This window comes from Glycine soja, chromosome 8 (assembly GCF_004193775.1).
Source record: "Glycine soja cultivar W05 chromosome 8, ASM419377v2, whole genome shotgun sequence".
In the NCBI taxonomy this organism is placed as follows: Eukaryota; Viridiplantae; Streptophyta; class Magnoliopsida; order Fabales; family Fabaceae; genus Glycine; species Glycine soja.
This window is the reverse complement of record NC_041009.1, coordinates 22,988,887-23,015,027: the sequence shown is the minus strand read 5'-3', so window position 1 is coordinate 23,015,027 and position 26,141 is coordinate 22,988,887. Positions and strand designations below refer to the sequence as shown.

The following is a 26,141-nucleotide window of genomic DNA, read 5'->3' as shown; positions in this document are numbered from 1 at the left end:
AGAGACTAGCGTGAGCGTGAGGCAAAGAGAGAGAACGTGAGAACAGTTTAGAATTAATTATTCAATTTATCCTTTAATTATATTTCAAGGTTTAATTTAGTCTCTAATTATTTAAAATGAAATAATTATCTTTTTCGTCACATCCGTTAATTCTTTGATGAAGATCGATATCTTTTACATTAATTAGCAATCATATCGATTGTTTGCCAATCAATTTTTAAAATTTTTAAGTTTCATCAAGCTTTATCCATACCGAGGCATATAAAATGACGTCTTTATGCTACATCTAACAACCTATTTTAAAAAATGTAATATTTTACATTAGTTGTGTTAACAAACCATACAAAAAATATTAATTTTCATCAAATAATTAGTGCATCTAATGAAAAAGTATAATTGTTTTATTTTAAAAAATTGAGGAATCAAATTAAGCTTTTTAATAATTGAGAGACCAAATTAAACCTTAAAATATAATTAAAATATCAATTACATAATTAAGGAAAAAAGGAGATTGAGAAAAACGAGATTAGTCAGGCAAATCAATAATAAAATAAAGTAGCTAGGCAAAACGAGATTGAGAAAAAAAAAATTGGGACTTTCCTCTTTTTAGTACGTTGGGCTGCTCAGTCCATTAATACTCTATTTGGGCCAAACATCATGACGCTTCAGAACCCAAACTTAACATTTAAGTATGTAAAAAATATTCTGTCAAAAAAAGTAAATAATAATGTGGATCATTAAATTATAATAATACATATTATGAGCCACTTGTGGATTTGTGGCTTTGACAACATTAATTAGGTAAAATATGAAAATCTCTGCAATATGTTTAGAGATTAAAAAGTGAGGCTCATTTGTAGTTTGGGCATTAAAATAGGAAATTTTAAAAAATAAATAAAGAATGGTGTCAAACGTGAATCGTAAATATAGAGGGTGTAAAAACCAATAAAATTTTATAATGGGCTAAACAAATCAATCCATCAAACTTAACCCACATATAACCAATAAAATTTAAGGAGTGTCAATAAAAAAAATGGAACAAATACAAAACTAAAATTAAAGCAGTGATTTGTTCGTGTGAACCATTTCTATTTTTTCATTTCGTGGAAAATATTTAAATTAAACTAAATAAAGGTTTCAGATCAAGTTATAAGCACTCGTCCATATAAGACATGAGATATAGCTCACTTCTCTCTTTACTTTCTTTTATATAAGGACAATTGCAGTGTGGTCCCTTTCTTTGCCAGCAAGTCCGCAACAAACTTCCCTTCCCTGTACATATGCTGAAGGGATTGAGATGTTAACAAAAAGTTCTAGTAAGTGCTTGATGTTCTCCACCAAAGAGTATATAGTACCAATGAGTGGATCTTGAAAAATGTTTATGCATATAAGGTATGAGATAGCTTACTCCTCTATTTTAAATATATAATTTTATGCACTACCTTACGATAGACTTGTTAATAAAGCTTATGAGATAACATCCATTCACAAACATATCTAAAAGTAAAGAGAGGGTTGAACTATCTCATACCTTATATGCATCAATGCTTATTCTATAACTATATATATTTTACTTTTAAATATGTTTATGCATAATGCAAGAGATATTCAAAATTAAATATTAAAAAAAAATTAAACACTTACGACATCTCTAACTAGAATAGTCTTGGTCTAAAAAAAACTAGAATAGTCTTCTAACATTTATGAATTATCACCATACAATAATTATACAATTTAAATACTTGTATTTTTATTTTTTTATACATAACAAAAGTATATATAGATCAATAGACATGCATGTAGTGCAACTGATTACGTAACAATAAAAGTTTTATTCAGAGACTTATAAGGTGGTATAGTAGTTGGTGGGAGATGTCAAACTGATATGGTAAGAATCATTATTTCTGAGTCAATCTTTTTACATTAGGTATAGAATGATATATACACGCACAAAGCATATTTTTAGCTATACACAAGTTAAGGCAGTTACCATAATTAGATAATTACTACAATTAAAGCATATCCCATAACTTTCTGCTAAGATTTCTCATAGATCAATTCTCACCATAACTCACTCAACAGGAGAAACACAAGAGTTGAAGTGATAATTAAGAAAGTTACAAATTTAAATCCTTCCACTAACCTAACATATAGTTACTAACATTTACCAATAAATAAGAAACAAAATTTATTACATGATTACAAGAATCACATAATATCGATCATTCAAATTAGTTACAAACCAAAATTCCTCAAAATATATATATATATATATATATATATATATATATCCTTTTTAATATTTTCCTCTAATGTCTTTCTTGATCTCTCTATTCTTTTCACATAATTAAAAACCATTCAATTCACTTTTTTCACTGATGAATCTTTTATATGTCAAAACCACTTTTAAAAAAATTGTAATTTATTTTCTTCATGAACATGACACCCATATCACATCTCTCCATATATGTACATCAATTGTTTAGGGTTTAATCATCATGTATATCGCGAATATATTAATATTTTCATTTACACTTTTCTTATCTTTTTCTCACACACGCGTATAATTAGACATTTAACAGTACTAGACTTGAATACAGACATTTAACAGTACTAGACTTGAATACAGTTCTAGAATAATAAAAAGAGTAATATTTTTAGACACCCAAAAAATACAAATACCCCCGGCACACTCCTTATTTCTTAACATCTTCTCATACTGTGAAACTGTTACATTTATCATTTATCCATCTTTTATTTTTATATTATTTTTATCTTTGAGAGTAGATTATTGATTGGTTCCATGTCCTCTCCGGAAACATCGAGATGTCCAAAAAACACAATCATTATTAAAAGCAAAAAACAGGAAGAAAAAAAAAACAAGAAACATAAAACCTAACAAACAAACGCAAGTTGAGCCACATAACCCCGAAGATGAGGTAACCTTGACGGACTCAACTCAAAGGGTTGTGACTCCCGAAGGAGCGAAAAGCCCGTAACACCATAGCCACCACCACAACAATGAATCCACACACAAACAACAACAATGTAGTAACAAGCAACAAAACCATGGCAGTTGGTATCCATATGGGGCTCGTCACGATCAACAACAGCGGCATTAAAAGGATGAAAAGCGCGATGACTATGCCCGCAAGAAGAAGGAGCATGACGAGGCCTAGTGTCACAAAACCACGAAGCAAGTTCCACAAAGGGGTGATCAACAGGCCAAGTAGCTGCGTTGGAGTGGGGGACTCTCTAAGCTTTCCAAGAAACGACGTTGCAAGAGATAAAACATAGTCCAAGAGTGAAAGTAGTAGGGTTGCGTTTAGTGCATTCTCTAGGGCAGTTTTAACAAGTTTTGTTGGGTTGTTCATAACATCAACGGCATTAGAAGGGTTTGAGATGGTATTTGAAGCGTTTTGGAGTGGTTTTTTTAGGTACTGATTTTGGATTTATTGGCAGCATTACCAGTTATCTTGGAAGTGACGATCTTTGAAGCAATCTGAAGTGGGTTTGGGACGAAGATGTTGGCGACATCTTCGATAGTGTTGGAAATTCCTGACACGGTGTCTGAGATGTTATCAGAAGCAATTTGGAGAGGGTTTGAGGAGGAGGAAGCAGTACCACCTGAGAGTGAGTTTGATGAGGAGACGATGATGTTGGAGACGTCTGAGATGGTGTCAACAATTTCTGAGAGAGCGTTTGAGACGATATCAGAAGTGTTTGAGGCGACGGTTTTGGAAACATATGAGATAGTTCGGAGTGAGTTTAAGGGGTTGATTAATTTGGAAGCACTTGTGAGTGAGTCAGAGACGATGTTGGAAGTTTCTGAGAGTGTGTTTGTGACGATATCAGAAGTGTTTGAAGTGATGGTGTTGGTGACATCTGAGACAGTGTCAGTGATGTTGGAAGCAATTTGGAGTGGGTTTGAGGAGTTGATTTTAGAAGCATTTGGGAGTGAGTTTGAGATGATCTTGGAAGCATAATCTGAAAGTGTGTCTGAGGGATTGGTCTTTGGTGCACCTGAGAGTGGGTTTGAAGAGTTGAATTTGGAAGCATTTGAGATAGCCCGTGAGGAGATAATCATGTTAGAAGCACTTGAGAGTGGGTCTGAAGAGATGATTTTGGAGACGTCTAAGATAATGTTTGAAGTATCTGAAAGAGTGTCTGAAGTAACATCCGAGACAGTGTTAGAGATAATCTTAGAAACCTCGTGAAGTGGGTTTGAGGAGATGAGTTTGGAAGGATAAGAGAGTGAGTCTGGGGAGATAATCTTTGAGACCTCTGAGATGGCGTCAGAAGTTTCTAAGAGGGCGTTTGAGACGATATCAGAAGTGTTAGAGGTGATGGTTTTGGTAACATCTGAGACAATATTAGTAGCACCTAGAAGAGAGTTTGTTGGGGAGAAAGAATGTCGGTTACTGGAATGGAGGGCTGAACTGCACTTGTGACTCCTTTTGTGAGGCCCTTCAACATCTTCCCGAGGTAGTGTTATACTAGTACTAATGAGTAATGAATGATGAGAAACCGATGAAGTTGAACTAGGAGGAAAACAGAAGATGGTAGATGCATGCTAGCTGGAGTTGTTAGCAATGAAGGGTTTGCTATATTAAGGGTATCTACTATGAAAATCTATTAAGACGTTAAAATGTATGAAGAATATAGCCATTATAGAATTCTTTTTTTTTATAAAAGGAATTTGTTTATTAAAGGGATATCTTGTTTTGTAATTTTGTTATAGTCTAGAACCGTTCATATTTAAATATTATATTGAGTAACTTTATTTAAATTTATTTGCTAAAATAAATAAATTTTTTATTTTTTTAGTATATTTGTCTAAGTTGTTCCGGCTTAAAAAAATATTTTTTATTTATTTTAATAATTAAATTTTATATATTTTTTAAATAATATTTATTTTAAAGTTATTACTTTTTAAATTTAAAAAAATTCACTCATTATCCATCTAATTAGTTTAGGTAAAGTCAGGTACGATAATCATAATTTGGTAAAACTCTTCATTGAAATTTTTAATGGTTATATTCTCACATTATTCGCGCGCATTTGAGGAACAAAATCATTCATTAGTTAATCTAGCTGTTTGTAGTATTTGTTTTGTTTTGGTTCCTAAAAATTTCATCTATACAGATTAGTCTTTAAAAGATAAAATTTTCTATAAATTAATAATTAACTTGATAAATAAACTTTTTCGTAAGTTTCTTTTAAAGGAACTTATTAATAAGTTTTCACTTTGAAGGTTATATATATACACAGATCATGTGCATTTTCATTCAAATTTAATATTAAATTTGTAAAATATAAAAATGATGTTTTTACTAAAAGATTATATACTTTTTTAATGAAGATTTAAACTTTTCTATAATGATACATATTTGTTAATTTTTAACAGAAATTCATGACTATCACTATTATTTCTTCCACCTAATGTAACCTTCGTAAAATATCTTGGTACATAAATGCATGGAGAAGTGGTGGGACCATAGTTCTACTTAAAGAAACTGGAAATGCCATTCGGGCAAGTATATACAAAATACTCTGGGGTGTAACTTCGTATTGCTATATGGTACGTAGTACTAGGGTTGTGTGATCCATTTGTCTCACGTAATTGCCATGAATGATTGTGGAATATCACATTAAGTTCAATTTTTTATTATAAATTAAAATACATATTTTAAGTTAAGCTTTTAATTTTTCACTCTCTAAATTATTTATTTTTATAATTATTTCTTTTAAATATACATTTAAGGCATTGTCTTAGTAATCATTAATCAACCAAAATAATTCTCCCAGCCATATCAAAATATTCTTAAAGTCAATATAAAAAGTATAGCTATTATAAAAGTTGTTTATGAAAAGGATAATTTGTTTTGTGTTTTAGTCTAGAACGATCGATCTTTAAATATTACATTGGACATTTGATTAATTTTCTACCAAAAAAAGAAGACATTTGATTAATTTAGGTCGTATTAAATTAGATATAAATGTGGTATAAGCTCTTCATTGAAGTTTTAACATAGCTTTATTTTGAAGTACATACTCTTACTCGAGATCCATAAGATAGGATGACTCTTTAGTTAATATATGTATTCAGTAGTATTTGTTTTTTGTTTTGGTTTTAAAAAAAAATCTGTATACAAACTCATTAATTAATTCTCAAGAGAAAAAAATTATTTTCTATATATTAATAACTTGATAAAATAAACTTATTACACTTTGACACTTTCAAGAATTAATTTATATAGACACCATCTAATGTATCAACTTTTTTGCCTAGAAGATGTGGTACAGAATACAAACCAATGACGATAGTATGAGAAAAAGAAATATTACCTTGGATAACAGAGATGCTTTTACCCATTTTGTAATTAAGAGGAGGAAACCACAAGTCATCTTCTTCATGCTTTGTAATAGATATATACTTCTTACCCCGTTTTAATATTTTGAGGAGGAAACCACAAGTCAGTTTCTGTTTTCATGTTCCTTCATTCTCTTCATCGATCTAGAAACAATGCTATAACTGGCTTGAGATTCTAATGGTGATGGCAAATTAAAGCATAGATCATTTTATGCAACATAGTTATGGTCTAATAGGGAAAGAAAAGTTTGGTGGGCCAGAGACTGTATGGTTTGCCTTGATTTATCTTCAAAGACAAAGATTTTAAATGTTGAATACATGCTGGACCTTATAAAATTTAGGTCTTGCTCCTGGTTAACAACCAAGGTGATGGAAATTTATTTTTCTAAAATGGTCTATGCACGAATCCTATACTTAGTTTGCATGAAAACCTTGTAATACAAGTATGAACTTTGCATACGGGTTTTGGTACCCTTTATATTTAATACTAGTAATTAACCCGTGCGTTCGCACGGGTAAACTGAGAAATACAATTTGACAATACAGATGTGAATGATATGGGTAAAAGACACTGTTTATCACAAAAGGTTGAGACACAAATAAGTGTGCAATTTACAAAAATTTACAAAAGTTACTTTAATATTGTAAAAAATTTATTATCAAGACATAATAAAACAACTATTATATAAAAAAAATGGTAATTAACAAAAGGATAATATTCAACAAATTGTTTGTAGCAAAAGCACAACTAAAAGGGATAATGTTCCAAGTTGTAATAATGTTGAATTTAATTCATAAACATGGCCAAAATAAAACATAGTCAACTGTTGGATTAGGGAATTTAAAGACAATTTTCATGTCAGCTTTGAAGGACTGGGATTCACAAAAATATTTTCATGCAGCTCCAGTTTTAGTTGTCTTTCTCCAGTGATTGAACACAATCTGACATTCTGCAATGTCCTCCAAATTTAAATGAGTTCAACCTTTGTCTTTAAGAAAATAATACATGGTGCTTGAAACGTCTTAATATTAAGAATAATGTTATGTGAGAAATAGATGAAATTTAAAACTTGGGAGATAAAGATTTGCTAGCTGAAGAAGTAAATTGGAATGTTGCTTACGAGGCTGCTACAGGTAATTTTGTGCTGAGTGAGAGCACGTTGAAAGTGACAGAATTTGACACTTGATGGTATAATGAGAGTCATCTTGGGAATGATTTTGGATAACTACTGTTGTTGAATATGGTAAGAAAGAATACACTTTTACCATAATGGGTTAACGACACTTGATGATCTCTGATCATGTGATAGAAATCCCTCAGTGTTGTCCACCCTACTATAATAGCTTGTCTGTCCAAATCTTAGTTGTAGAGAACAGTATGCAAATTTTCATCCTTATTAAGCAAATGCTACGTCTTTCCACCTCACAGCAAATAACCTACTAACTTCACCGTAAATCAACATTTGAAATAGATAAAACATTAGAATGAGACAAATAGGTTGGTTAGTTGCACAAAATAATTGAAAAATGATATGTGAATTAAATCAAAATGAAGATGATCTGGTCCTTGGCGTTAACGGTGTTTAAAATAGCCTCTGATGCAACTATGACCTTCAACATGATCTTGGCCATTTTGCAGCACTGTTCGTGCTCTTCATTTGTTAATTCTGACATAATTCACATTCAAGCCTGATGTTGAGTATCTATTTAAGTAGATTATTATACAATGATATAACAAAATTGTCATTGAATTAGCAGTCATGATGAACACCAGTTTATTCTTAACGTCACATAAGCATGGACATCACACACCTATTTTGCATGTTCAGTGTAGACAAAGTTACGCACACCATGAATTGAAACAGATAGCCTAATGAAGAGAACATTTTGTTAAAATTAGCATGTCTGGGAGTTACTGTTCATAATGTTTTCTTTATCGACAGTCGGTATCAGGCGGTTACCAAAGAAAGTGCATGCATAAAACATTAATGCTAAAATAATATCGTGTCTATGAGTGAAAATACAAATGCATTCAGTACAATGCAGGCGTTCAAACATTCTTACCTAGCAGAGTGGTAAGAACCATTTCCAGTTCCTTATTAAGGGTGATTAACCGTGATTCATCAATTTTGAATTCCACATACAGTTCAAGGGTGCACATTGTTAAATGTTGAGACATAAATAACCATTTAAGCACATTGTTATATAATCCTATACCAAAATTGACACTAATTTTGTTTCAGCATAAATGGCAGTTGCTCAATGCCTGAAATAAATATGTACGCTACACACCTATTATGAATTGATAAAATTGCAGCACTTATAAATTTCATATTATAAATTGATAACACTGCAGCATTGCAAAATTGCATATAATGTGTATCTAAATTATGCTTATTGCTGATTTGAAACAGAATAACCAACTAATACACAAATGTAATGACATTGAAAAAACTACAGCACTCATAAATTGCTCGAATGCCACTTTCAAAACATAACAGAACAGAGGTTTTATCATCAACTTTAAAATTACTGGGTCAATATAGACTACATGGTATATCAATGATACTCAAATAAGAGTATAAACATTGTGAATCAAGGAATAATATCCACTTGTTTTTCAATTGCAAGATTGGTATCCGACTCCCAAAACATAATACAATAACCTTTGTTTTGAACCCAAAATAGAACACAAACAAAACACATAACCATAGAAGTAACCAAAGACTAATATTTATGTAATACTTGGAATGTTATATAAACAAATTATTAATGTCTAAAGCACTTGAGGATGAACAATACATACTTGAGCAAAATATATGAATCCTAAGATTGAAATTCAACGCAAAAACAAACTAATGTCGTGATCAAATAATCAAATTTTGAGTATTCAAACACCAATAGAGATACATTCTTTTTTTACGGCCATCTTAAGCATATATAGTAACAAAACAATTTTTCAAATCATATTTTCAGCAACCTCTTCATATAAAAGAACATAACTAAGGACTATCTGCACATATTATTATCAGCAAGCCACACATGTCATCAATTAATATCAAAATGCCTAGTTTTATATTTTTTATTCCACACTGTGCAAACATTGGTACATAACTAAGAATGATATACTCTGTTATCAATGCAAAGGAAATACAGAGAAAACATATAACTTATATACACTGTGCTTGAACAAAAAATCATATCAGAATCGGTGCGTTGACGCGAGTTGGGTGTCTGGCTCACATTGGTACAAAGCGCTGGTGGCAGAGGAGTGGAGTGAGGTTGCGCTTGAGACGACCCAACCTCATCTACAACACCAGGTTCTTTATTCATTTGTGGTACACAAACGATTGTGCTTTCACTAGTAAGCGAATAAGGAAGACGAAGTGTTGGAAATGCAACTTAAGGAAATCGTGTTTGCAGTTGTCTCCACTGATATGCAATTTTACTTTGTGCACCCCACAAATATGCTTCCACACCGACGCTAGTTCCGATAATTCGTAAATTGTCATTTGGTGAACGTCATATGTATAACGAATCGATAAAACTGTTATAGATTCGTAATTGGTATCGATAAATAGTGATTATTTGACTGTTGCTAACCTTGTAAAATAAGATTGTCTAAAATTAAGCCTTTGGTGAATAAATGATCTTTATAGACATTATCATAAGAATCAACTTAATTTTTTAATTGCATATTTAATCTATTTTTGCTATTTGAATTAATGGTTAATAGAAGAATTTGATATTTTAAAAGATAAATTACAATTCAGTTGAAGTGGTTATAGAAAACATATGACTTAAGGTAGCATGAATGAATGGAAATTATAGTTCTTGTCTTAATTGTTTCTTGATGTGTTATGTAATTCTACAAAGAATAACACTATTGTCGTGTATGTTTGAACACCATAACATCAAGTTTTTGGAGAATTCGGTTGATAACATCAATATAGTATTGAATTTGATACAAGTCAAGTTGTTGTAAAACTCATGTGGAAGAAGGTTCTTCCATGAATTTTTGCGGGAAAACTTCTTCCGAGTGATGGCACGGAAGAACCTTCTTTCGCAGTTGTTATTTTCAACCGTGGAAGAATGTTCTTCCGTGCAATCTCACGGAAGAAGTTCTTCCGTAGGAATTCACGGAAGAACCTTCTTACGCAATTGAAATTTTCAACTGTGGAAGAAGTTTCTTCTGTGAATTTCACGCGAAAGAAGTGCTTCTCTGGCTTTCAAACATAACCTTCCACAATTCCCGTACCCAGAATAAACAACCATACACACAAAAGCTATAAAAAATGTACCTTGGTCAACAAATAACACACCAAAGCAAAGATCTCTAACTTCACCACACCCCAAACTCTCTCAAAGCTCCAAATACCACACAGCACAACCACGGTCAAACAAAGAAAGCAACAATGTAACCAAAAAACAAATAAACCAGCTTTTTGTACAAAAAATACGTTGGGGGTATTTTGGGGTTTATGAAAAATTGTTGGGTGCACCAACAATGTTGTTAGGTGCCCCTAGCAATACCCTGCTTTTTTTTCTTTGGATTTTTTTTTATTCTTTCAAATGTTTCATATGGGTTTGTTCTGCACAGAATATACATTGAGGAGCAGGGACGGATCCAGCAAATAATCGAAGTGGGGCTAGATTTTTTTTTTATTTTGTACTTCAGGGTAAGTTTGGTATGAAGAAAAGAAAGAAGTGTAAAAATGAATTGAGATGAAAAAAGATGAAGTATTTGAATAAAAATAGAGTGTGGAGGTGTGTGATTCACACTCATTTTTAAAAATTTTATCTTAAATACAGCTAAATGTAAATCAACCAAACACTGTCTTAATTAATTACTTAAATATTTAACTTCTAACAAATAAATATTAAAAGACAATGATTTTTATAAAATTATTTATTAGTTTTACACATAAAACTAAAATTTATTTTTATTCAATTGGTATAAGAAGAAAACACGTGTATTTGTAAATTTTTTATTTTAAGTTTTGAAAGATGTTTTGTCTCACAAACACAGTAACAATTAAATTGACAATAATTTTAGTCTCACAATAAAAAAACAAAAATAAACTTATTAAATATAATAATAACTAAAAGTTATCAAATTTTATAACAAATATATATAATAATATATATTAATAATAATTATTAATTTTAATAATAAGATATATAGATAAATAAATGAAACTTATAATAATACACAAAATATAATCAATCAAGATAATAACAATTGATAAAAAAAATTCATGGAAATGTCATTGTTATTATATCTATTAAAAAAAAGTCATAGAAATATCATAATTAATATATATATGGACTCTTTGGGTTATATTATAATTAGTGGTAACAAACTTTATTAAAAAGATACTATTAAAAAAGTTAGTATAAAATCAATGGTAACATATATTATTAAATTTATTATTTAGTGTCTTTATATTAATATTGTAAGTAGTTAATTATTATTATTATACACTTAAAGAGCTTTTGTGGGAGGGGGCATGAAGCCCCCCTAATTGTGGCGGTTGAAAAGAGATTATAAGCTTTTAAATGTGATTAAATTTTGGATTAAGGATACATTTTATAACGACTTAAATAATTAAAACTTGTAAGAATACATTAAAAGCTCACCCGGGAAATTTTATGTCCTAATTATATCCTTTAGAAAAATGAAATAATATATAATTAAAAGACATCTTTATTTTCATTTTTATGCTTTGTTGATTAATAACATGGATGATGGGTTCTAATAAAAGTCTTAAGGTCTTAGTTTTTCATGCATTGTTCATTAATAACTTGAGTGATGGGTCCGTGTGTGTGTATGTGAAATCATAATATTTTATCTTTGTAACAGGCAAAATATTTTGTACAAGTAAAATGTTGTGGTTCTACTATATGATCACAACTGATCCTTTTTTTAAAGCACCAGCTGAAAGATTTCTTACGAGACAAAATACCCCAAATTAATCAATATTATTTTTCGTAAAAAAATTCCTAATCTATCCTAAATTAGTCAAAAAGCCAATGAATATATAATTTTTTTTATAATCTAATATAATCCTATCACTTATTATTTTTTGCTTCTAGTAGTTATGCTTAAAATGGTCCAATGCTTGCTTCTGCACATTTATTTTATGTGCATTTACAAGCTTAATCATACTTTTATTAATGTTTCCGGGCATGTTAATTTGGGTAAACTGTTTAATTAAACATTTATTTAATAAGTTCTTTATTATATGAATAAGGGTTCAAGTCATAATTCTGATCATAAAATTTATTGAAACAAACTAAAAGAATCTTTATCTATCTATCTATATGACGTTTTAACGTGATTTTTTTTATATTAACATGTTAATAAAAGATGTCAAAACGCAGAACAATGAACTCAAGTTCCCACTTCCCATGTGCTAAACATTAGTAGTTTCTTTTGCCGCAGTCTTTGTCGGGGTAGGACTTGCTTGCTAGTTAATTCCGTTCTCTTGAAGCAAAAAGTAATACAAAACAGAAGAAATAAACATATTGAAAAGTCTCTGGCATTTGGCACCACCAATGAAAATGAGAGGCCTGAAAACATTAAACAGGATAGATGATGGATTAAAGGATCGATTATTCTGTTTGGACTTTCTTTTATCAAAATGAATTAAAAATCAAAATTAATTATTATAATAGGTTGATAAAAAAAGTACTTATTAAAATGAATAATTTTTATTACATAGGAAATAAGAAAGGTTATTGTATTTTTTGCTTGTACTCATAAGGTGTCATCATTCTGGTATATTTTATGTTGTCAGGTATTTGACGTAGGCTAAACATTCCTATTTAATGACTAAATTCAAGTTTATTTTTACTCAATTTAATTTTGGTCAAGCCAACACGAGATTTTAATATTTAGTTAATCTATTTTAATTCCTGTCTATTTTGTTAATCTTTATTTCAATTTTTAGTTAATATTATAAAATATAAGTAAAAAATAAAGACACTATTATAATTATAAAGTTTAGAATGAAATATAATTACATAATGAAAGGTTAAACAATAATTCAAACATGGTTACAATTGTAACTTTAATTTTTTATTTTAAAAATATATTTCCTTAATAAAATAACGTATTTTACCACAATAATCTAATTCAATTGGTACATAAGATGTGAATTATTGTAAATTTTCTAGTTCGATGACTACTCGAATAAATAATAATAATAATAATATTTTAGATAAAACAATATTATGACTAAATGAATCTTTTTATTATAGCACACATATATGATACAAATAAATTGAAGCTTAAAATGTGTTATTGGGATACTTGAAAGAATGGTGTACAAATGGATTTAAAAAAGATATTATATATAAAAAAAATTGAGGTTTAAACTATTTTTTTTTGTCTCAAAAATATATATTTTTTATTTGCCAAAACTTTTGATCAATATCATATGACAATAACGTATATAAAGGGATACTAGAGGAAAAACATATAACAATTTTTATCTATCCTGATTGAGAGTATATATTATAACAATACTAAAATACATATGTTATTACTTCATTATTCATTACCAAAAGAAATAAAAATACATATTACTATTATTTCATTTTTTATTACTAACAAGATGTACCTTTTTTTATAATTAATTATACATTTATATTTATTATAAGTAGTCTCATTAATATAACACAAAATCGAGGTAAAAATAATTTGTTGTAAGGTTAAGAGATTAATTTGGTAGGTATCATGTGTCAGCTTAATTGATGTTAAATATCTGATAAAATGAAACTTATCAAGATGACATCACCTACTTAGTGACAAATAAAAAACACTAGGTATCATTCAGGGTGACACCTCCTACTTTTTATGTGGCAAAAATACTCATTTTGGTAAATAATTTCTTGACCAACCCATAATGATAATTAGTTTTCGTTTTTAACCCATTTTGGTAAAAAAAAAAAACATTGTGAGGGTGTGAAATTTTTTACATTCATTATTATTGAAAAAAATATTAACATATATATAAACTGAATAAATTAGTCATAAAAAATAAAATAAATCAAAAATAAGATATTGAATTTAACACTATGTTCAGTAAAATTAGCTTAAAAGCTAACTAGAAGCAGAAAAACTAATTGGAAACGAAAAATAGGAAATTAAGAACTGAACGCTAAAAAATAAATTATTAAATTATAAGTGTTCATTAAAATTAATTATTGAAGTAACTGAAAATATAAAATGATTAAAAATCAATAAATCATTATTTATTTAAAAAAGATAAATAAAAAATTTGATAAATATATTAATGATAAAAGAGGAAAACAATAACTTATTGAATATAGTAATGATTAATATAAAAAACTAGTAGTTAGAAACTAACATTAAAAAAAACATTACTTTAAGTAACATTTTAAAAAATACTAAAAACTACTGACAAATTATTAAAAAAATTATTTATTAAATAATTAAATAAATTTTTCAACTAATAAAATAATTACAAATTAACTAAAATATTTTATCCCACATAATCTAAATTATTATACTTTATCATGAATGTATTGAGATGTAATATAAGGGGTGAAGACGCGAACCGGATACTTTTAGTTGAGAGATTTTTATTTTATTTTTTTTAATAGTTGAGGGTGATATTCATATTTAATAATATAATTATGTCAAAAGAAAATCTATGAACAAAAAAAGGTGTAGGGAAGAAATATTATTTATTTTTAACTTATAGCTTTAATTTAAGTTTTTTTATTTTAATGTAGATTTAATTTAAGTAGCATCAAGTTATTTAGGAGGTGTATTGAATTAAGATTGTAAAATATTATTTTAACATAAAAAAGTCTTATAAATTTTAAAGATTTTTTAAGAATATTATGACTTATCAGATTTTTTTACAAGAATTTTATGATAATTTTAATTTTAATGAATTTATATCATAAAAATTTGAAGGATTTAAAAGACTTTATATATTTATAAAATTTAAAAGAATTTTGTGAGTTTTTAAAAATACTTTTAAAATTACAAGAGTTAATGAAAAAAATAATAAGAAATTATGAGATTTGGATAAAAAAAAAAAGTAAAATCAATATAACTTTTTTAATTTTTTAATAGTTATATTGATTCTAGCTTTATGTCCTCTTATATTAATATTTTTTGCAATAACATCTTTTCATTCTTATTTTTAAATTTGAATAATAGATTTAAAATTACATGTTGATTTTTTGATTTTTTTTAATTGTTATAATTATTTCATGATAAATCTAATGACATGTTTAAATGAGATACAATAATAAGCATATACTAGAAACAAATAGTGAGAGTGAAAAATCGGTAGAAGGGTTATTGAGTTATGTGGATCACAAAATTAAGGATGACAGTCATAAAATATTACATCGAGCAAGTGATAAGTATAATCATTATAAGGAAAGGATGATTAGTCTTAGTACATAAGACAAACATTAACTTAATTTAGAAATCAAAGGGAAAAGTGTGGAGGGGGTGAATATATTTGATATTTTTTATTCCAAGAGAATAGGAAGAATAAGAGAAATACATATGACACACGCTTGCTTTTTGAAGAATGTTAAAGAGAAAACACAATATGTGTGATGAGAGAAAATAAAATTGGATAACCAATACAAAAAGAAATAAAGTGTAATAAAATCTCAAATGTTTGGATGAGATTGTTTGATAGATTTTTAAAAAGTATGAAATCTATTGAAATCCTTCTTAAAAAATAATTCATCCAAATTTATGTATTTTTAATACCAATTTTTTTTATAAGAATTAAAAAATCTTAATTGAATACCACAAAATTTTGTTGTCTTTCTTAAAAAAATCTTAAAAGTCTTAATTAAATATTATAAGACTTGTTTATACGATTTAGAAATCCTAGTTGAATACCACAAGACTTATTTATAAAAAAAGTTTTTTAAAATCCTAATCCAATATTTGAAAACTACTTGATATTTAGTAGATATTTAGTAGATTTTTATTGAGGGGGTTGGTGCACAAGTGAAGCTATAATTATTGGATTAAAATTCTTATAAATAGACGGTACTGATTAAAATCATAAAATGGAAAGTTCTTAATTTTTTTTCCCATTGCCCCTCCTCCTTCCGTATGTTAATCAATTACATATTTAAGTATATGTTTTAAAAAAAATTATAATTATAATAACTTACATACTAACATATTTCTAGTATATATATATATATATATATATATATATATATATAAACCATAATGAATACTAATTAACATATAGTCAATGAACATATGCAAGTTTGGTTTTATACTGAGTTACCAAACCAAATCTAATTATGAGATTTGAATTAAAAAAATAAAATCAATATAACTTTTTTAATCTTTTAATAATTATATTGATTTTAACTTTATGTTCTTCTATACTAACATTTTTTGTAATAACATCTTCTCATTCTTACTTATTTTTGGATTTGAACAATAGATTTAAAATTATATGTTGATTTTTTGATTTTTTTTTAATTATTATAATTATTTCATGATAAATCTAATGACATGTTTAAATGGGGCATAATAATAAACATATACTAGAAAAGAGTAGTGAGAGTGAAAAATCGGTAGAAGGATTATTAAGTTATGTGGATCACAAAATTAAGGATGATAGTTGCGAAAACATTATATCGAGCAGGTGATGAGCATGAGCATAATCATTATAAGAAAAGAATGATTAGTCTTAGCACATAAGATAAACATTAATTTAATTTAGAAATTAAAGGGAAAAGTGTGGAGGGGATGAATATATTTGATATTTTTTATTCCAAGAGAATAGGAAGAATAAGAAAAATATATATGACACACACTTTTTGAAGAATGTTAGAGAGAAAATAAGATAAGTGTGATGAGAGAAAATAAAGTTGAATAACCAATACAAAAAAAAAATAAAGTATAGTAAAATATCAAGGGTTTGGATGAGATTGTTTGATAGATTTTTAATACTAAAAAGTATAAAATTCATTTAAATCCTTCTTAAAAAATAATCTATCCAAATTTATGTATTTGTAATGCCAAATTTTTTTTATAAGTATTAAAAATTCTTAATTGAATACTATAGAATTTTGTTGTCTTCCTTAAAAAATCTTAATTGAATATTACAAGACTTGTTTATATGATTTAAAAATCTTGATTAAATATAATAACACTTATTAATAAATTTTTTTTTTAAAATTCTAATCCAATATCTCCTTAATTTGAAAACTACTTGATATTTAGTAGATTTTTATTGAGGGGGTTGGTACACAAGTGAAGCTATAATTATTGGATTAAATTTTTTTATAAATAGACGGTATTGATTAAAATCATAAAATGGAAAGTTCTTAGTCTTTTTTTCCATTGCCCCTCCTCCTTCCGTATGTTAATCAATTACATATTTAAGTATATGTTTTAAAAAAAATTAAAATTATAATAACTTACATACTAACATATTTCTAGTATATATATATATTAACCATAATGGATACTAATTAACATATAGTCAATGAACATACGCAAGTTTGGTTTTATACAAGTTACCAATCCAAATCTAATTTAAAACCAAAGATATAAATTAAAATTTAAAATGAAACCACTTTTCTTTTTTTAAACCAGTATAGGCATAAAATAGGATTTTAACTGTAAATTAGTTTTTAATTTAAAACCAATTTTTAAAATAAGAAATCATTTTTAAAAATATCCTTACATATTAATTATGTAAAAAAATAATTTTCAAACTGATTTAAGTTATGAAATAAGCATTGCTACATTCATAACTAATATGGGTAAAATTGAGAGGAGGTCCAAACATAAATAATGACTTTGCATTATTGTTAATTAATATAAACAAAACTTTATAGAAAGAGGTTCATAATATAAGTTGAGAAGAAGGTGGTGGGCTCGATCGCCAGCATGGGAATATACAAGTCAAGCCCAAATCCAAAACGCCACCTAAGTGGTCCTCGTCTCCAATATTGATAATTGCAGAACAAATTTTGGATTTATTTAAATATATATATATATATATATATATCTTTATTTCACCAAAATTCCAAAACACCAACATTAATTTGATCTAATTAATATCACCAAATATTTAAAATTAATGTTGATGAATAGATTGTAAATGATATAAACCTTAAACAATCTAAAAAAGTAGGAACAAACTTATATCAAGGTCATTTTAAGCAAGGTAAAAAAAATCAAGGCCTTTAGTAGAATAATAAAAAAGCTTAAGACAATAAATTATAAAACATAAACTTAAGCAAAACCTAGCTTAATTAACCTATTTCCACTCATATACCTGGAAAAGCAAAAATTAAAGCTTGCAACGCATTTCCTTAGGGTGACATATTCATCTCATATTTTTACCTGTCTACTAGAAACAATAAGATGTAGCAAATATGAAATATTTTGCTTTTATACGTATTTTTGTTTGCGTTTCAAAGGGTTCAATCGATGACATAAAAGACGGTACAAGTGAATGCACGTTTTTGTTAAGGGGTCTTTTTCTGTTATTTTCAAGATCGAGATAAGAAACAATCAAGTAAAGGTTGAATTTTAGCCACTTGGTTTGCTTTTGGTTGTATTAGCCTCCAAAAATTGGTACTATTAATAGTAATCGGTTGATTGCACCAGTACCAGTCGATTTATGATCCCCGTATTATTAATATCAGACTTGATACTAAAATAGTTATTTAACTATATATATATATAAACATATAAAATAAAACTTTTTACGGTAAGAAAATCAGTCATTATTTTTTACAGCAACTTCATGTAAGTATCTAATTTAATTAATCAATTAATAATAAATTCCACAACATTTTACCAGTTTTACTCATAAAATTAAAATTCATTTTTATTTCAAAAAAATAAAAATAAAAAAAATGTAAAAGAAAAATCATCAATTGATGAATCCAAATTGCAATGTATTTGTCATTCTTAACCAGTGTTGTAGACTCAATCATTCCAATATCTATTTAATTATTTGATTTGGTTATTGTTGTTATTCAGCGATGGATTAATTAGCCAGTTTTAGGAAGTTAGTTATAGTGTTTTTTAAAGGGAGTTAGTTCTAGTGTTAAGTCTATAAGGTGCAAGAGGGAGGGTTAGAGCCCCTGTTCACCCCTACTGCATCCGAATCATACTAATAACATGGTCAACAAAGAAAATATAAAATAAAACTTTTAGTAAATTCCCAACTCCTTCATTACCATTTCGCTTTAAGTACCTTCGAAATTGATGTCTTTGAAGCCCCTATTTTTATTCTAACCATATTCAATTCCTGGACAAATTTCATTGATTTGGATACTCAGAATATGGAAGGGTTTGGGTTTTATTCATTTCTACATGTTACTAATTTCCAATTCATGTCTAGAGTCCATCTCTACATTTGTTTTGATGCTTGTTCAACCTGAGAATTCGAGATTGTGACATCCAATATATATTCACACTTGCTTGATTGCATACTCTTGTTTTTCTTGCTATAAATGTTACAAGCTGTGTCACAAAACCTATAATGCAGTGGTGCTCTTAAGAAATACGTTTACCATCATGTTATTGCGCAATAATATACACGTCTCTTCAATGCTTGCTCTGAAACTTTGCATTTGGTTTGAGAGAGCATCTATAACTATGAGTTTTTTCAAGCGGTCCTTAAATACTGAATTGAGTTGATCTGTTATTCAATAATCATATGCACAACCTCATTATATTAAACTGATTAAAAAAAGTTTGTTATATTGTAAGATCGATAAAGATCAGTGTACTGTCAATTTGTTCCCGAAATCTGATCAATATAACACCACTGTTGCTTGCAAGTTGTTGTTACTTACTAAATTGTTTAATTGATATGATTTACCATTCAATGAAGAGGTCATGGATTGAAATTCCTAATTAACAAAAAAACTAACATAACATTTTCCGATCCAAAAAAAAAAAAACCAACAAAATATATATCAATGAACATGAAAAAATTATAAGCGGGGGTGAATCAAATTTGATCTTAGTTATAAAAGATTTACAATACATGTGCGCAAGGAAGTTTACAATTACATGCAAGATTACATAAAAAAAAATTTGATAAATGTATGCAATCAATTTCATTTGTCAATTTGAATGCAAATGAAGCCTCTCTTCAGCTGAGCTCACACCCTCCATCTTCAACATTCCTAGTAGAAAATCACTCCATGTGTCTATAGGCCCCGGCAAGCACCAATGCACACAATCATTGTACAATGTCACATTTTCATTAAGCCAGTGCCCATATCTACTTGGGTGACCATCTGGTCTTAGCAATGATGCTTGTGTGATATCAAATAGCCTATATTTCAAACCCTTCTTTTTGGCTTCCTTCTCCGCAATTTTGAACTCCTCTAATTGAATCATATAAAACTCCAAATTGAGGCCCTCTAATTGTGTCTCATTGCTCTTAAATGGCTTAGTTCTAATGCAATTCCCACCCTCATTCCACAATCCATTCTCAAAATGAGATGGAGCAAATGTCCTAAGAAACACTGTCCCTTTGAAGTTCTCTAATCTATTGATGGCTCTAAATGCAGTCCTAAAAGCCTTTCTGTAGCCATAGTACATGGTCAAGTCAGGAACATTTTCTTGGAGGCAATAATGGCATCCAACAATTTTTTGCTTCTCATAGAACACCATTGACCGGGTAAACCAATGTCCTCCATTAAGAATGACATAGTCAAAATCTTCAACTTGGGTTATCCATTTCTCATCTGGCTCATCAAGGTAAAGGTTGCAAAGGCCTGTTGGGCCTGGACCCTTTGCATCTGCTTCTTTGGATCTCACTAAATGAGTTGTCCAAAAAGCAGCCATGGTGAAGTTGTAACTTGGGTACCTCCACCGCATAAAATAGTCATCTCTTTTATATGATACATCTATGGGCCATTCCACCTGAGAAGTTTTAAAAAAATTTGATTAGTGAATGGTTGTACTAAGGACCAAAATGAAAGATGCAATTTTGCTAAACAAAATAAAAGTAAGGAACATTACACCTCTCTCCTGTAAATTACACCTTCCCCCATAAAAGTAAGGAGCAAGAATGGTAAATAAGGTAGTTCATCAAATAAAGCATCATTTGGTACCAAACAAAAGCTACCTGTCGTTTCTTTGAAATGTTTGTTATTGTACAATAATTTGAGGTGATATAATATTTAATTGATATATGTTTTTTTTTTTTTCATTTGCTAATAACAACAACAATAATTTATCAAATTTTTTATTAGCTTAATTATATACGCTGTTTACAAAAGAAAATTTCAAACTTGAAGAAACTATTCAGATCCATTCAATTAAGAGTAACTAATGCTATTTTTACATAAGCTTCTCAAATAATTTTGCAACAAAAAAATAGAGACATATAAGATAAAAATAAAATAGTATAATGTAGATAAACAAAAAAATATATATTATAAAGACGTGTTATAATAAAGTATTGCAAAATTATATACAGTCAAGCAACAGGTCACTTGTAAAAGTTTTTTAAGTTTCAAAATCATATTCTTTTAGTTTTATGCGAGGAGTCCTCTCTTTCAGCCATCTTCGTACTATATGTACTACTATACTTTTAAACTCTTAAACACTGTCCAAATTCTCAAATTATTCTATGTGTAAAATCACTTATAGAACCATTCCTTTTGGCCACCTTTATTATATATATATAGGTGTATCTTAAGTCATGTTTTTCTGTTTCCAGTGAAAAGAAGGAAACCCTGTATGTTACAAACTCGGAGGATCCAGCTCATAGCTACATTGTTTACATGTGAACTTTTCCACAAAAGACATAAATGAATAGCTAATCTCATTAATAATGCATTACGCTAATGCCAATAATACATTATGACATATTCACTTTTTTATTTAGAGTAAATAAAATAATTGAGTGGTCCCATCCGGTCCCTCATCTTGGATTTTCTTCAAACACTAACTAATAAGAAATTTTGTCCATGCATATATGGATTTAGTTGGGCAAGCTTTAATTCGGCATTAATTTCATATTCAACCAATTAACGACTTAGCCCAATGCGAAGTCGTAATATTATCAAGAGTATTTGACGTGGACAAAAGCATTTCTAGTTTTTTCTTTTTTCAGAAATGTGACCTCTCAACCAGATCTATTATTTTGGTTGAGCTTCAATAAATAATTATTGAGCTCTCCAGACCACCTTTTGTTCTCTCTCTTTTTCTTTTAGATAGAATTTGATGTTACAACTTAAACCTATAATAGCAAATCCCCCTAACTGCTTGATTTTGTTAATTACCTTTGTTCTTATACACAAGACCCTCAATAATTTACATAATTTTTCAGAATTATGCTAAAAGCTATAGAAATTAATTCCACTCTCTTAACCTATTCCTATCTAGCTAATTAATTAATACTACGTACATACCTACTTAAAAGTATTTTTATAGAAGAAAAAAAAGCATTTATTGTCAAAAACAATTTAGAAGGAATATTGTAAAAAGGGATGAAGACAAACTTAGAACTGTTTTATAAAAACAACCAAACGCAGTATAATAATTATACTATTCAAACAACCACTTAGCTAATAGCCCTATGCATATTGGTTGGAATGTCAAAAGACAATCTGACATAAAACAACAAGAAGCTGGGTCACCATGTGTTTTCTTTTCCCTTGTGTCATTCAGGAGAAATGCTAGTAAATACTCTATAACACGTTCTTTACATTTTATGTGTGTCATAGTACTAAATTATATGAGTTTTCTACATTCTTTATTTAGTTTCTTCCATAAATTTCTCTTAATAATTATGTTTTAACGCCATCGTATAATTAAATGTGAAAGCTCAATTCTCAACCATTTCTACTTTCTAGTTTGGCAGGACTTGGAACAATTATTGCAAACTGAAGTGCAAGTTGACACAGACTCTTCATAATACTCGTATATTCTAAAGAGGAGGCCAACAGAAAGAAAAATACTACTACCACCAACAGTGACTAAGTCATGTCAGAGTAGCTTCGTGCATAGGCTGATTGTGGGAGTACAATTGAGTATAGTTGAGACATCAAAGTTTGGTATAGTAATTTTTAGATATGAGAATTTTTTAAATCTCGTTTTGAATTTTGGACTAATTTAAGTCTAGCTAGTTAGGTACTAGTATATAAACTTGAAGGGTCAAGAATTAGACGGACACCTTTTTTTCTTTTTCAGTATAGAATACTGAATCTTTTCTTAGTGAAACGAATTACTATCACTGAAGTGATAAACTTAGATGATTTTGGTGAAGGAATTTACCGTCACTAATTTAAGGTTAGACATTTTCTTAATTTCATGTGGTAGACACAGACGAGGAGGACAGGGTGCGGTGAATGTGATTGACACATTTTCCCGGGAAAAGATTCGATTTCCTCGGCATGCATGCTTGATGCTTTCATGCATGTTACTTCCATTTGATCATTTACCTAATCCTTGAATTAGTTGAATGTCATAATGGGCTTAGGTGAACTAACCAGCTACAAGTAAAAGGACAAGGTATTGTATTTATATTTTTTCATAAAAAATTGTAAAATGAAAAAGAGATAAGAACAAAAAAAAAGAGATATTTAATAAGATGAATGATGTGATGAAAAAAAATCATGATATTATAAAAAGTGTTATAGCATATTATTATATGGATAACAACTCATCGTTATAATAAGAGTTGGGATAAAGACACTTGGAGCAAACCCAATGCGTACTGATTAAGTGTATATATTACATAGCTTTCAAAAAATAAGGTTTAATTATTGGTGAAATAATATGTTGAAGATAAAGTTAAGATAATAATTTATGGGTAATTTTGGTTAAAACCTTATTGACGTCTAATCTTCACGAGTCTACAGACATTAGAAGAATAGTAAGGATGTCTGTCCACAGATTTGAAATCCCATCTACTCCACTTCGAATTTTTAAATTTAAAAATTTACGAACCTTAGATTTCCATAAAGATATTATTCAATTATTAAGATATTTAATATTTATGGCTCTGAATTTCAGGTAAAGATAGTCTTGTCATGTGATCAGATTCTAAACTAATTTTAAAGTTTAGCCTAAAGTTTACAAGTTTAGTTTTTTCTTTTTAAGTATTATTTTGTCTAGATGAAAAAAATAATAATATTCTCTCAAACTAGGGTCAAGCGTTCAAATGAGACTCCTTCCAATAATATTTGAGTTCTTATTTTTAATTTATTTGTATAATAAGTTAGGAAAACAGCAAGATAAAAAAATAATTCATGTTTTTATAAATTATAAATGAAAAACATTTTTTTTTCAAATTAAAAGATCTTTAAGAAAACAAAACAACAAGCTATAACTAGCTGATATGCTCTCAATGGATCAAAAATTTACTTCAAAGAATCGCAGTACTCTTACCATAAGATAAAAAAAAAATATTAATTAAGAAACAATAAAACATATATATATATATATATATATATATATATATATATATATATATATATATATATAATAGTTGGTTGAAAATGTTAGAGAGAGAAAAGTAAAAAAGAAAGAAAAGTAATTATCGATAAAAGCATCCAAATTATCAAACTCGAGAGTATAAATAGACTCGTGAAAATTCTATACTCAATTTGTAGATCGGTAAGAATCCACTTCATATAAAAATAATAACAAAATATCTATAAATAACATATCAATTAAACATTTCAACAATATAATAAAGTAAAATAGTAAATTATAAATTTCATAATAGTTAAATAATCAAGTCTAGTAATGCATTCCTACTGGATAATAAAACTTACATATGTTATAGTAGTGTTAGAACATTCCTATCGAGGGTTTGATGTTATTAAAGAATAAATATTTGATATTATTAATACTGAGAATTTTTCGATTTGAAAATAACATACTAAAAGAATGTATGTTGAACACTAAACAGACAAAAGATAACTCAAAATGACTTATATTTTTTTAATTTATTGACTCGTTGGTAAATTCCCGAATTTATTTAGAATTTCCTGAGTCTACCCAACATTTATTATAAAAAAGTTTACAGACAAATTAATTCACACAAAATAAATGAACTCGTAAAAATTAACAATTTAACTCGAAATTTTATAACCATGGAAGCATCTAATTTTCATCTAAGTAATTAGGCAGAAGAGAGACTTACCCTTGATAAAAGGCAAATCATGGACTGCATCTGATTTCTGCCAACTGAGTCACCAACAAATGCCATGGATTTTCCCCTCATAATCTCTAGGAATTGGAAGGGGTTGAACACAGGTAGGTCACATCCGTTTGGCTTCCACTTCCACTTCATGAACTCAGAGTCTGGTCTTCCATACTTCATGCAGTTTTGGTGCTCATGAATAGCCCAGCATGTTTTGTTTGTGTAATATGGAGCCTTTGGGTTCGGCACCCATTCCCCAGTGAAAATGTCACACTTCTTTATGGAAGTTGAAGGCAAGCTTGTTGACTCATTCAGATCATCAAATGCTGACGATGGCTTCTCTGATAATTGCTTATTGCTCTTCAGAGGTGATGATGTTGATGATGATGAATATCTAAACAAAGGGTACGAGAGTGGTGTGACAGTGAATAGAAGTATGGCAAACACTGCAAGCAAAGTCACTTTTGGGACCATTTGTTTTGGGGTGCTTTTACCAAAGAGAAGCTCTATAACTTGGAACTTCATTTTGGAAGCTAGGAGGGAGAACGAGAAAGGGGTAGGGAGGGAATGGAGGAGTTTTGCTTATATAAATATCTTGT

At 28.6% G+C, this 26,141-nt stretch overlaps 2 protein-coding genes across 2 annotated transcripts; both read right to left on the bottom strand.

Annotated features, from left to right (window-relative positions):
• Positions 1–2,954: 2,954 nt before the first annotated feature.
• Positions 2,955–3,374, bottom strand: LOC114424038. Its single transcript, XM_028390907.1, has one exon. The coding sequence runs from the start codon at positions 3,372–3,374 to the stop codon at positions 2,955–2,957; it is 420 nt and encodes a 139-aa protein (XP_028246708.1).
• Positions 3,375–20,363: 16,989 nt separating this feature from the next.
• Positions 20,364–26,141, bottom strand: LOC114422799 (protein trichome birefringence-like 19). Its single transcript, XM_028389332.1, has 2 exons — positions 25,543–26,141; positions 20,364–21,305 (listed from the first exon to the last, which is right to left on the bottom strand). Exons 1-2 carry the CDS (start codon positions 26,065–26,067, stop codon positions 20,499–20,501), a joined length of 1,332 nt encoding a protein of 443 aa, XP_028245133.1. The 5' UTR covers positions 26,068–26,141; the 3' UTR covers positions 20,364–20,498.